Here is a 14,408-nt window from a genome sequence, read left to right on the forward strand (position 1 = left end):
GCGGCCCAGCCCGGCCCGGCCCGGCCGCGCGGGGAGACTGAGGCCGCGCGGCCCTGTCGGACGCGGGGTCGCTCAGGGCGCGGGCCCCGGGCCGGTCCCGCGAGTGAGTCAGCGCGGCGCTGTGTGACCTTGGCCCGGCCGGCGTCTCTGGGCCGGGCGCCTCGGGCCACCGCGGCCGGCGGCTTCCATCCGCGGCCACCCGACCCCCGCGACCCTCGGCCGCCGGTGCGCGCCCCATGCCCACTCGGAGGCCGCCCGGCGCCCACGCCGCGGCCTCGGCAGCCTCTCCACCACCCCGTGGCCACCCTGCGCCCCATGGGTTCAGGTTGGCGCCGCCAGCTTCCAGAAACGGTGTGTTCTGGAAACACGCTTCCTTCGGTCGGTTGTCGTCTTGCGTTTGCTGTGACTTTTCTGCTTTTTTGTCACGGGGGAGCCCGTCTTGATCTCTGCGATCAGGGATGTGGCCGAGCAAATGCGCCTCGTGGATTAACACGCGCTCCAGACGCTGTGTCCTAGAAGGGGCCTCGCGGTCGGCCTCGGGGAAGGTAGCCCTGCCGCGCGGAGGTGAGTCCCGGGAGGTCCCTGACAGCATCCAGCGTGGGGCCGGCCCAGCCCGCTCCTTGCCGGGGCTTAGCTGCGAGTCGTGGAGGGCTCTGTACCGTGGGCGCCCACTGAAACCGGCCTGAGGCAGGGCAGGGGCTGGCCTTCTCTCTGGCCTGGCCTGCTTCGTGAAGGCTCTGGAATTCAGCTTCTTACAGCGAGTCCTTTTCTACGACCTCCACGCTGGAGGTACCAGAACAGTGAGCAGAAGGAACTTCACTTTAGAAATCTCCCGGATACTTTTCTGTTTTCCTTTTGATGTTGCAGGATGGTGTTCAAGTTTTGCAAACCTGGAGGACATTTGTTCTGTAGTCTTACTGAAAGTTCATGGTGGTTTGCGCTAAGTCTTAGGTCGTTGCAACCTATCAGGATAGTAACAGCAGGTCGTTTCAGCGGTCAGCCAGCATGCTTACTTGAGTTTCCTTCAGAGCCCTTAGTTTTGTGACTGTATTTGAAAACGGAGGCAAAGCATTGCAGAGGAGGCTGCTCTTGGCATTCATAATGGCCAAGGACGTGGGAACTGGGGGGTGGGGGGAGCTTCGGGTAATGGGCTCCCAAAGCAGTGAGGAAATTTAGAGGGTCATGCTGCTTGGAGCTTCATGAGGAGTTGGTGTCCCCATGGTCCTGGTCCCCAGCAGCGTCAGGTGGGTTAGGTGACCTCAGGTGCAGCAGAACAGCCCTCTGGAATGGCCGCTCTACTCCCACCCTCGTATGTGTAGTTTCACCAGAGTTTTCTAAGTAGACGTCTTGCCTGAATGAGGAAAAAATGATCATTAAGTGTCTTTTTCAGTGTGTGCCAGGGACTGGTTGCTTTTCAAAGGGAGCCGCAGAGCTGAGGCTGTTGAGTCTCACCTGCTCTGCGAGCTGGTCTCGCATGCTTAGCCCCTCGAGCCGCAGCTGGGGCACGGGGGCGGGAGTGTGTGTGTCTGGGACGCTCTCCTGGCCTCTTGCTCCCATCTCTGCTGTCTGACGCTTGGCCTGACTTCTAAATGGGGAGGGGCAACCATCTTCCTTTGGGCACCCCAAGTTCTGCATCCCAGGCACACCAGGAGGGTTGGCCAGCTATGAGCTTCTAGGAACTATTTCCAGGGTTTTCTGCAGCCTTTCCAGCTGTCCATCTGGTGCTGTCTCTCCAAGGATTTTGTATCCCTGCAGGGCATTTACCATAGCCTGGGAGGAGGTATCCACCTTCACTCTTTATCCACCCTATGGACTGTAAGCTTCTTAAGGGCAGGCAGTGCCGTCTTTCATCTTTCTACTTCAGTAATAAGTTGCAAGTAGAAGGTATTCCTTAGATCTTTGTTAAGTTTTTAAATGGATAAAGTCAATACAGGTTAGGGTGTTTGCAAATGCACTTGTTCTGCTTTTATAGTTGATAGTAGTAGGGGGAGGCATTTAATTATTTTTTTCTAATTTGTCATTTGTCCTGCAGATTCCCTCTGAAGGACTCAAAACGTCTGATCCAGTGGTTGAAGGCTGTTCAGAGGGATAACTGGACGCCCACTAAGTATTCTTTCCTCTGTAGTGAACATTTCACCAAAGATAGCTTCTCCAAGAGACTGGAGGACCAGCACCGCCTGCTCAAGCCCACGGCCGTGCCGTCCATCTTCCACCTGGCTGAGAAGAAAAGGGGGGCCGGAGGCCATGGCCGCCCCCGGAGAAAGGACACCAGGAAGGCCTCAGGGGGTCTAAGGGCACATGCAAGTGACATTGCCGACGGGAAGGCAGCTGCAGGGTCGTCGTCGTCGTCCTCGAGTGAAGGCCTGATGGCCAAGCCCGAGTCCCGCAAGCTGAAGCGGGGCGCGTCACAGGGCAGACCCGCAGCCAGGGCTACCCGGGAGGCCACTGGTCTGCAGCGGGCCCGACAGCCTCCGGAAGGACACGGAGATGACGGTCCGGCCTCCGCCACCGCGTCCGGCGGCCGGGGAGAAGCCAACGCTTGTGCTGTGGATGCCGGTGACGAGAACGCCACCTCCCCGGACGGGGGCCTGGTGGACAGGAGCGGCATTTCCGTGGATGACTTTACCCCCCCGGGGTCGGGGGCCTGCAAGTTCATTGGCTCGCTTCATTCCTACAGTTTCTCCTCCAAGCACGCCCGCGAGAGGCCGGCCGTCCCCCGGGAGCCCGTGGACCGCAAGAGGCCGAAGAGAGACGCCGAGCCCGGCTGCAGCGGGAGCAGCCCGGGGCCCGATAAGGGGCCGGCGCAGAGCCCGCCACGCGCGCCCCCCACGGCGAGCTCATCGCTCACGGCCACGCCGCAGAAGCCCGCGCAGGGCCCCTCGGCGCCTCCAACCGACGTGACCCCGAAGCCGGCGGCCGAGGCCGTGCAGAGCGAGCACAGTGACGCCAGCCCCATGTCCATCAACGAGGTCATCCTGTCGGCGTCAGGAGCCTGCAAGCTTATCGACTCGCTGCACTCCTACTGCTTCTCCTCCCGCCAGAGCAAGAGCCAGGTGTGCTGCCTGCAGGAGCAGGTGGAGAAGAAGAACGGCGAGCTGAGGGCCCTGCGCCAGAGGGTCAGCCGCTCGGACAGCCAGGTGCGCGAGCTGCGGGAGAAGCTGGACCGGCTGCGGCGGCTGAGCCTCCCCCACCTGAGCAGCCTGCTGGCCCCCGGCCGCGGTCAGTACCCGGGCCTGGCGCCCGCGTGGCTGGGGTTCGCGAGCGCGGGGCCTGCGCCGTGCGGTGCCTCCCGAGAAGGGGAGCCAGGCTGGCGAGCTCGCCTCACCGGCTGGGTTCCACGGTGCCTGGGAGGTGGCTGTAGCTGGGAGCTTTAGCCGGTGAGGAAGGAGGGGTGGGAGACCCAGAACCACGGTGGTGGGGCCCGGACAGCTGGTCCTCCACCCCACCGGGGTCCCTTCCTGCCGCAGACCTCACGCAGACAGTAGTTGCTAACGAGTTAGGGTTGAAACGTAAGCTTAGACAGACGCGGTGAGCCATTAGAAAGATCGTAGGAGACTCTTAAAATCATGAGGAGGTTCTTTCCAGTTGGGTTGTGATGAATATCCTGACGTTACGCATTTTGAACGTTAATAATAACTTTTTAAAAGTTTTAAACACCTATTCGAGTAGAGTATGTTCTCTCGTAAGAACACTGCAGAAATACATCGGCTAAGAAGTGGTGAAAATTCCCCTTTCCCACTCACCTCCCCACTTTTATTCCTGGTTGCCATTAAAATTTAGTATGTAGGGCTTCCCTGGTGGCGCGGTGGTTGGGAGTCAGCCTGCCGATGCAGGGGATGAGGGTTTGTGCCCCGGTCTGGGAGGATCGCACATGCTGCAGAGCGGCTGGGCCCGTGAGCCATGGCCGCTGAGCCTGCGCGTCCGGAGCCTGTGCTCCGCAGCGGGAGAGGCCACAACGGTGAGAGGCCCGCGTACTGCAGGAAAAAAAACAAAAATTAGTGTGTATTCTTAGACTTTTTTTTAATGTTTTATGAAAAATATATTTATTTGGCTGCATCGGGTCTTAGTTGCGGCATATGGGATCTTTGGTTGTGGCGTGTGGGCTTCTTAGTTGCAGCATGCCAACTTTTATTTCTTACAGAATCAGTTTTGAGGTTAGTATCTTTTGCCTGTTATGTGTATAAAGGTGGAAACCATTTTCCTACCACATCGTGCATTTAGTCTGAATCAGCGTTTGTTTTTCAGGTTGTAATTACCACTGCAGGTGAGAAAAGGCTCCAGTGTGTGACAGGCTGTTCAGGGCCTACTAGACCCCCAGGTCAACAACCATCAGCACAACCAAAAAAGCAAAACCCAAAGCCATCCTGATGTACTGGTCAGAGTTACACACTACATTCTCCTGTTATTTTTAAGTGGTTTTTGTAGTTTTTCGTACTTGATATTACTTCTTGGTACCTTTTTCTGCTCCTCTTGGTCAGACGCCCCAAAGTTTGTCACTATTGCAGGTCTTTCCAAACAGCCTGCATTGATTAGGTCTCCGTTGTTGTTTCTACTTCCTTCTTCCTGACTTCTTTTTGCTTTCTTGGGTTTTATAGCTGTTCTGGCTCCTGGAGGGAAGTGCATAACGTCTTTGGGGACAGTTTATGTTTCCCGGTACCTGCAGTTGAGGCTGGATCCCTCCTTCTGTCCCTTTGGCTCCCCGCCACAGACCCGCCTCCTGTCGCTCTCCTTGCCCTTAGTTTCTAAAGAGTTTGTAATTTCAGTCTTGATTCCCTCTTTAACTTGAGTTGTTTAGGAGGGTGTTGTGGTTTTCAAGTGGATGGATTGGGGGAAGGGAGTTAATTTTTTGTGTTATTGTTAAGGTTCAGTGACTTAAAGATCCTTGCTTTATAGAATCTTCTGAGGTTTCATTGTGGCTCAGAATGCTCTTTGTTTGTGACTGTTTCCTTACAGCTTGAGAAGAAGGTGTCCTGTCCATCGATTGGTTACATTGTTCTGTCTGGCTGAGGCTGGATCTAGCTTATTTTACTGGTCAACTGATCTGTTTCCTAACTTATTGTATCCACTGATCTGGTGATTTTTTTTTTAATTTATTTATTTTTGGCTGCGTTGGGTCTTAGTTGCAGCACGTGGGATCTTTCGTTGCAGTGCGAGGGGTTCTCTCTAGTTGTGGAGTGTGGGCTCCAGAGGGCCTGGGCTCAGTAGTTGCAGCACACGGGCTTAGTTGCCCATCAGCATGTGGGATCTTAGTTCCCTGACCAGGGATTGAACCCACGTCCCCTGCATTGTAAGGCGGATTCTTAACCACTGGACCACCAGGGAAGTCCCTGATCTGTTGATTTTTAAGTGGTGAGGTAGGTCTGTCACTGTGATTCCTGAGGTGCTATTGCTTCTTGAATGTCTGTTCAGTTTAACTGTATTTACAGACCATGTTATTAGATACGTGAGTATGCCTCCATGTTACCAAACAGAAAAGCCTATTTTGTCCCATTTAAAGTTTTACTTCTTTGTCTCCTTATTTTCAACCTTTTTATATCCCTTTATTTTGTAGCTATATTTTAGCTCAATCTGAGAGCCTTATATAAAGTAATTTAATCCGTTTACAACTGGGATTATAGATAAATTGAAACTTGAGCCTGACTATTTTATTTTTTAATTTGTTAGGCTTTCTCGTTGTTTCTTTTTCTATTCTGATGGGTGTCTGTCAGCCTTCATCCTGTCTTCCTGTAAATGCTTGAGTTGAGGGGCTCCTGTGCCCCTTCCCAGCCCCGTCCCTCCCCCCATCCCTCCCCCCTGCGGGTCGTCTCTGATCTGAGCTCCAAATCCTCATCTCCCCAGTAGATGCACGTACACGTGGTATTGGTTACTTTATTCACCATGATTTATTGTTACCAATTTTTCCCTCTTTTGGATAAATAGTTAATGATTTGGGGGGAACTCATATGACAGAGAAACTTTGAGAGGAATCGAGTTTGAGATGCCTCATAGGTGCTGATGCCAGAGAGCCAGCACCCAGCCTCTTGAGGTTGCGTGTGTGTGCCTGCAGAGGGGGGAGAAAAAGGTATTGTAGAAAGGGGGGTGCTTTGCTGGGCTGCCGCAGCTCTGATCAGAATGGAGAAAGGATGGCTGACTCGGCCACATGGGGTCACTGGTGACCACAGTCTCCTTGGAGTGGTGGGAATGGAGCTGGGTGTAGAGCCAGTGAAGGGAGGGGCCGGTGAGGGTGGCTGGGGACCAGGCACTTTAAGAGGTCGAGCTGTGGGGACAGTGGGCAGTAGCCAGAAGGGAACACGGCTCCACGGGAAAGTTGTGTGTGTCAGATGCGGACGAGGGAGCAGGTGTCTGCTGGGGCCCAGATGGACAGGGAGAGCCGTGAGGACAGACAGGAGCGCACTGGGCCCTGAGGAGGGGGTGGGGGTGGGTGCTGCCCCTCTGCTCCTGGGCTCCCTGGGGTGGAGGGAGAGGCTGCAGGAGGAGCTGGGCCAGGGGCAGTGGGAGGGGTGGGAGGGAGAGAGGCCACGCAGGGCCCCGCTTGGAGCCACGGTCCCCGCCTGCGGCTCTCCTTGGCGTCTGCTCCCTCGACCGTTCCCGGTGTGCTTACGACTTCATTCATCGGTGAAGGAACCTTCTGATGATTTTATAGGGTGTGTTGAAGGGACTGTACATATGTTTATTCAGTCCGTGGCCTTCAGCCAGTCCCATTTTTTTGGACAGAATCCCTGAAGCAGAGAAGCCCGGCCAGTGGACCTGCAGGTTCCGGGCTCTGGGAAGTTTGCCCTCCAGAAAGCTGGTGCTGAGTGGCATTCCCACAGGATGGGGTGCTCTGTCCCTGAGCCCGTGCTGAGTCCAGGCGTCATGCCGCACCAGGCCGCGTTGCTGGCCTTTCTGTGAACCAGTGAGGATGAACATCTTTCCGCGTTCATCCCCTCTCTGTCCTTCCCTGACCGTGCCATTCCCGCCTTGCCCACTGACCTGTGAATGTCCCTGATGTGACAAGGATGTCCACTATCAAGTGTGATTCAGCCGTGCCCTCAATTTTAATTTAATACTTGCTTCAAAAATATCTGTTTTCTTCCCGCTCTTTTATTCATTATACAGACAGTTCTTGAGCTAATCTGGAGTTTTAAAAGCTTTTTATTGTGGAAATCTTGAACATGTACAAATTAAACAGAGAAGTATAATAACCCCCTTGTACCTACCCCCTAGCTTCAACATTTATCAGTATTCTGATACTCTTGTTTCATCTATATTTTTACCTACTCCCTACCTTCCATTGATTATTTTCTGATTAATAGTTTTTTTTTAGGAAAGTTTGAGATTTACAGAAAAATTCAGCAGATAGTACAGGAAATTCCCCCACAGTTTCCCCTGCTACTAACATCTTGCATTTCCACTTGTGTTAGTGTGGTTCATTCATTACAAGTTATGAACCCATATAGATACGTTGTTATTAACTAAGTCCACAGTTTACATTTAGGTTCCTGTCTTACACTTGGATTTTTTTTTCCACTGACAAACTATTGTTAACAAAACAGAGTATCTTTCAAAGATACAAATCTCAAGAGGATTTTATTTAAGACCAACTCAGTAGAATGAAGTAAAAGATTGGGTGGGTAGAAATTTTGTGATTTCAAACCATTGAAGATGAATCATTGCTGGGCAAGAAAAACATGGTTGGGGAAGGGACAAAAAGAGGAATCTTTCAAACAAGCACAAATACAGGAGCACAGGCCTTGCCCCACTGAAGACCTGGGCAGGAAGGCGACCACTGCACGCGTCTGAGTCCCGGCCAGGGTCTGTGCGCCCCTGGAAACACTCGGGCAGGTCAGCCCGCAGGACGCCTTATACTTGGGTTTTGACAGGTACATGAGCACATGTATCCTCATTACAATATCATAGAGTAGTTTCACTGCCCTAAAAACCTCTCTGTCCACTGTTCGTGCCTTTCCTCCCAGTCCTTGGCAGCCACTGATCTTTAGACTGTTTCTGTAGTTTTCCCTTTTCTAGGATGTCGCCTGATTGGGATGTATGGATGCTGTGAACTAGAGCATGCAGCCTTTTCAGGTTGGCTTCTTTCACTTAGTATATATTTAGGGTTCCTCTGTCGTTTTATGGCTTGATAGTTCATTTCTTTTTTGTTGTTCCTTCTCTTATATTGAGTTAAAATACAAATAACACAAAATTTATCTTCTTAACAGTTTGTCAGTGTACAGTTCAGTGGCATTAAATACATTCACGTTGTTGAGCAGCCATCACCACCATCCATGCCCATAACTCATGTAAATCTGAAACTCTATACCAATTAAACAATAACTCTCCCTCTCCCCGCGCCTAGCCATTGGCAGCCACCATTCTACTTTCTGTCTCCATGATTTTGACACATGTAAGTGAAATCATATAGTATTTGTCCGTCTGTGATTAGCTGTTTCAGTTAGCCTAGTGCCCACAACGTACATCCATGTTGCAGCATACTGCAGAATTTTCTTCCATTGTATGGATGGACCACAATTTGTTTATCCACTCATCCATCGATGGACATTGGGTTGCTTCCACCCACTGGCTGTTAGGAATCATGCTGCTATGAATGTGGGTGTACAAGTAACTTTTCAAGATCTGACTTTCTGTTCTTTCGGGTGTATACCCAGAAGTGGGATTGCCGGTTCATATGGTAGTACTGTGTTTAATTTTTTGAGGAACTTCCGTACTATTTTCCGTAATGAATACACCACGTTACATTCCTGCTGACAGTGCACAAGAGTTCCAGTTTCTCGGCATCCTTACCAACACATGTTTTCTGTGTTTTTGATAACAGCCATCCTCACGGGTGTGGGGCAGTCTCGTCTCACTGTGGTTTTCGTTTGCATCTCCCTAAGGATCGGTCACACTAAGCATCTTTTCATGTGTATATTGGCCATTCGTATGTCTTCTTTGGAGAAATGTCTGTTCAAGTCCTTTGCCCATTTTTCAATCAGTTATTTGGGGGGTTTTTTGTTGTTTAGTTTTAGGAGTTCTGTGTATAGTCTAGATATTGATCTCATATCAGAAATATGATTTGCAAATATTTTCTCCCATTCTGTAGGTTGCCTTTTTACTGTGTGGATATTGCCTTTTGATATACAAATTATAACAATTTTCTTAAAGTCCAGTTTGTCTATTTTTTCTTTTGTTACCTGTACCTTTGTTGTCATATCCCAGAAATCATTGTCAAGTCCAATGTTGTGAAGCTTTCATCCTATGTTTTCTTCTAAGAGTTTTATTACTTTATATCTTACGTTTAGGTCCTTCATCCATTTTGAGTTAGTTTTTATATATGGTGTTAGGTAGCCGTATACCTAACCAGTTAGAGCCCACCTTCGTTCTTTGGCACGTGGATGTCCAGCTTTCCCAGGACCGTTGAAAACACTGTCCTTTCTCCACTGAATGGTCTTAGCACTCTTGTCAAAAATCATTTGACCATACATGTGGGGGTTTATTTCTGGATTCTCTGTTCTGTTCCGCTGGTTTATATACGTCTTCATGCCAATATCACACTGTTTTGAATTACTGTAGTAAGTTTTGAAATCAGGAAATGTGAGTTCTCCAGTTTTGTTCCTTTTCAGGATCGTTTTGGCTATTCTCAGTCCTTTGAGATTCCATATGAATTTTAGGATGGTTTTTTTTATTTCTGCAAAAAACATTGGTATTTTGAGAGAGATAGCACGGAATTTGTAGATTGCTTTGGTTAATATTGACAGTTTAACAATATGAAGCCTTCCAGTCCGTGAGTATGGGATGTGTGTCCATTAATTTATGTTTTCTTTAATTGCTTTCTGAAGTGTTTTGTAGTTTTCATTGTACAAGTCTTTCACCTCCATGGTTAAGTTAATTTCAAAGTATTTTATTCTTTTTGATGCTATTATAAATGGGATTGTTTCTGTAATCTCCTTTTCAGATTGTTCATGTTTTGTGTATAGAAATGCAACTGATGTTTGTGTGTTGACTTTGGTATCTTGCTAATTTGATGAATTCATTTATTAGATCCAACAGCTTTTTTTTTTTTTTTCCTTAAAGGATTACCAGATTACTTTAGCCGCCTCACCATGAATCACCATGGGTTTATTGATGTTTTGTTTTGTTTTTAATTGAAGTATAGCTGATTTACAATATTGTGTTAGTTTCAGGTGCAGAGCAAAGTGATTCAGTCTTTTGTTTTTTCAGATTATTTTCCATTATAGGTTGTTACAGGATATTGAATATAGTTCCCTGTGCTATACAATAAATCCTTGTTGCTTATTTATTTTATATGTAGTAGCATATATCTGTTAATCCCATAGTCCTAATTTATCCCTCCTCCCCTCCCTTTCCCCTTTGATAACCAGAAATTTGCTTTCTATGTCTGTGAGTCTGTTTCTTTTTTTTTTTTTTTTTTTTTTTTTTGGTACGCGGGCCTCTCACTGTTGTGGCCTCTCCCGTTGCGGAGCACAGGCTACGGATGCGCAGGCTCAGCGGCCATGGCTCACGGGCCCAGCTGCTCCGCGGCATGTGGGATCTTCCCAGACCGGGGCATGAACCCACGTCCCCCGCATCGGCAGGCAGACTCTCGACCACTGCGCCACCAGGGAAGCCCTGTTTCTATTTTGTATATAGATTCATTTCTATTATTTTTTAGATTCCACATGTAAGTAATATCACATAATATTTGTCTTTCTTTGTCTGACTTCACTTATTATGTTATTTTCTAGGTCCATCCATGTTGCTGCATATGGCAGTATTTCATTCTTTTTTATGGACAAGTAATATTCCATTGTGTACATATATACCACATTTCTTTTTAAACCGATTGACTGCTGATGGGTACTTGGGTTGTTTCCATGTCTTGGCTATTGTAAATAGGGCTGCTGTGAACATTGGGGTGCATGTATCCTTTTGAATTAGAGTTTTCATCTTTTCCAGATATATGCCAGGGAGTGGGATTGCTGGATCCTATGGTAGCTCTATTTTTAGTTTTTTAAGGAACCTCCATATTGTTTTTCATAGTGGCTACACCAATACGTATTCCCACCGACAGTGCAGGAGGGTTCCCTTTTCTCCCCACAGTCTCCAGCATTTATTATTCACAGACTTTTTGATGATGGCCATTCTGACCAGTGTGAGGTGATACCTCATCGTGGTTTTGATTTGCATTTCTCTAATAATTAGCAGTGTTGAGCACCTTTTCATGTGCCTGTTGGCCATTTGTATGTCTTCTTTGGAGAAACGTCTTTTTAGGTATTCTGCCCATTTTTGGATTGGGCTGTTTGTTTTTTGATATTGAGTTATATGACCTATAATCTAATAGCTTTTTTGTGCAGTGTTTAGGACTTTCTACACATGAGGTCATGTCATCTCAGATAATTTTACTTCTTCCTTTCTAATTTGGATTCCTTTTATTTCTTTTTCTTGCCTAATTGCTCTGGCTAGAACTTCGAGTACTATGTTGAATAGGAGAGGTGAGGTGGGCAGCCTCGCCTTGTTCCTGATCTTCGAGGAAAAGCTTCAGTCTTTCACCATCAAGTATTATGTTTGCTATGGGCTTTTCATATATGGCTTGTATAGTGTTGAGATAGTTTTCTTCTATCCCTATTTTGTTGAGTGTTTTTGTCATGGAAGAGTGTTGAATTTTGTCAAATGTTTTTTCTGCATCGAGATGATCATGTGTTCTTTTCCCTTCATTTTGTTGGTGTGGCATATTACACTGATCGATATTTGTATGTTGAACTATCCTTGCATTCCAGGAATAAATCCCACGTAGTCATGGTATGTAATTCTTTAATATGATGCTAACTTCAGTTTGCTAGTATTTTGTTGAGGATTTTTGCATCAGTGTTCAGAAGGGATATTGGCCTGTAGTTTTCTTTCCTTGGAGTATCTTTGTCTGGCATTGGTATCAGGGTTATTCAGGCCTCAATACAATGAGTTAGAAATGTTTCCTCCTCTTCAATTTTTTTGGAAACGTCTGAGAAGGATTGTTGTTAGTTCTTCTTAAAATGTTCGGTAGAATTCACCAGTGAAGCCATCAGGTCCAGGGCTCATCTTTGTCAGGAGGTTTTTGATTACTGATTCAATCTCCTTACTAGTTGTAGGTGTATTCAGCTTTTCTATTTGTTTGTGATTTAGTCTTAGTAGGTTTTGTGTTTCTAGGGATTTGTCCATTTCATCTAGGTTATCCAGTTTGTTGGCATGCAATTGTCCATAGTCCTTTCGTAGTCCTTTTTATTTCTGTAGAATTAGTAGTAATATCCCTACTTTCATTTCTGTTTTTAGTAATTTGAGTCTTCTCTCTTTTTTTCTTCATCCATCTAGCTAGAGGTTTGTTGAATTTGTTCATCTTTTCAAAGATGGTTCTCCTATTTTTTTTTCCTATTTTTAAATGAGGTTGTTTTATTATTGTTTTAAGAGTTCTTTGTGTATTTTGAATACAAGTCCTTTTTTGTTTTACTTCTTTATGTAATAAAGTTAAATATTTGAAAATGTATGAGATAGAAATGGTAGGAAAAAAAAACAAACATGGGTTAGGAACATGAATTTTTCTAAAACTAGGGTCCAAAGAAGGAGGCAGGGAAGGAGGCAGGAAGCTTTTAGGCAGGGTGGGGGGCGTTGGAGGGGTTGGTAGGGGGTGGCTAATATAGCCTCCCAGTCTGTAGCTTGTCTTTTTATTCTCTTTTTATTTTATTCTCTTAACAGCATCTTGCAAAACAGAAATTTTTAAGTTTAATAAAGTCCTTATCAGTTTTTTTCTTACATCGATTGTGCTTTTGGTGTTGTATCTAAAAACTCATTGCCAAATAAGGTCATGTAGATTTTCTCCTGTGTCTCTTTAAGAAGTTTTGCACTTTAACGTTTTACATTGAGGCCTGTGATCCCTCTTGAGTTAATTTTTGTAAAAGGTGTAAGGTCTGTGTCTAGATGCTTTTTTTCAGTCTAGTCATCCAGTTTCAGCACCGTTTGTTGAATAGACTGTTCCTTCTCCGTTGTATTGCCTTTGCTCCTCTGTAAAAAATCAGTTGCCTCTGTTTGTGGTGGTCTAGTTCTGAACTCTGTTTTGTTCCACTGATTGATGTATCTGTTCTTTTGCCAGTACCACATTTTATTGATGATTGTAGCTCTATAATAGGTCTTGAAATAGGGTACTGTGAGTTCTCCAACTTTGTTCTTTTCCATCAATATTGTGCTGGCTATTCAGGGTCTTCTGCCTCTCCATATGAACTTTAGAATCAGTTTGTCAGTATCCACAAAATGATTGATGAGATTTTGATTGGGATTGTGTTGAATCAGTAGATCAAGTTGGGCAGAATTGACCATCTTAACAATATTGAATCTTCCAATGTAGGAACATAGAATATCCATCCATTTATTTAGATCTTCTTTTATTTCTTTCATCAGTTTTGTAGTTTTCTTCATAAATCTTTACATATTCTGTTAGATTTGTACTTAAATATTTCCTTCTTTTTTTGGCGCAATTATAAATCTTATTGTTTTTTTAATTTCAAATTCCAGTTGTTTATTGCTAGTATATAGGGAAACAATTGACTTTAGTACATTAGCATTATATCCTGCAACCTTGCTATAATTGCTGATTAACTCCAATAGTTTTTTTGTGGATCCTTTAGGATTTTCTACATAGACGGTCATGTCATCTGAGAGCAAAGACAGTTTTATTTTTCTGTTTCACTCTGTGTACCTTTTATTTCCTTTTCTTCTCTTGTAGCGTCAACTGGGACTTCCAGTTCATTGTATGAGTGGGGACGGGGCATCCTCGCCTTGTTTCTGATCTTCGTAGGGAAGCTTTGAGTTTCTCACCATGAGTATGGCATTAACTATAGCATTTTTTTGGTTTTGGGGGGGGTTTTGGCCACGCCATGCAGCTTGCATGATCTTAGTTCTCTGACCAGGGATTGAACCTGCACCCTCCCCTCAGCAGTGAAAGCACGGAGTCCTAACCACTGGACTGCCAGAGAATTCCCGTCTGTAGGGTTTTTTAAATAGCTGTTCTTTATCAAGTTGAGGAAGTTCCCCTTGATTCCTAATTTATTGAGAGTTTTATCATGAAAAGTGATTTTGTCACTTTTTCTGCATCCATTGATATGATCATTTGAGTTTTCTTCTTTAGCCTGTTGATGTGACGGAGTGTATTAACTGATTTTAGAGTGCTGAACCAGCCTTGTATACTGGAATAAACCCACATGATCATGGTGTATAATTTTTTTTTTTTACGTTGTTAGATGCCATTTGCTCGTGTTAAGGAGTTTTGCATCTATGTTGATGAGAGATATTTGTAGTTTTCCTTTCTTGTAATGTCTCTGTCTGGTTTTGGTATTAGGGTGATGCTGGCCTCAATTGAATGACTTAGGAGGTGTTCCCTCTGCTTCTGCCTTCCAGAAGAGATTGTA

The 14,408-nt window shown here is 46.3% G+C and overlaps 1 protein-coding gene across 2 annotated transcripts in view; it reads left to right on the forward strand.

Moving 5' to 3' along the window:
• Window positions 1–14,408, forward strand: part of THAP4 (THAP domain containing 4) — a 40,696-nt gene that overhangs the window by 538 nt on the left and 25,750 nt on the right. Inside the window, exons 1-2 of one of the 2 annotated variants that reach the window (XM_029226134.1) lie at window positions 424–564; window positions 2,033–3,219. In XM_029226134.1, coding sequence (XP_029081967.1) covers window positions 2,367–3,219 — 853 coding nt within the window. In that variant the 5' untranslated portion in view covers window positions 424–564; window positions 2,033–2,366. Of the gene's footprint in view, window positions 1–423; window positions 565–2,032; window positions 3,220–14,408 lie in introns of those variants that run through there. The other variant, XM_029226133.1, reaches the window with a different exon arrangement.

This window comes from Monodon monoceros, unplaced genomic scaffold (genome assembly GCF_005190385.1).
Source record: "Monodon monoceros isolate NGI ecotype Baffin Bay Population unplaced genomic scaffold, NGI_Narwhal_1 Super_Scaffold_16, whole genome shotgun sequence".
Taxonomy (NCBI): domain Eukaryota; kingdom Metazoa; phylum Chordata; class Mammalia; order Artiodactyla; family Monodontidae; genus Monodon; species Monodon monoceros.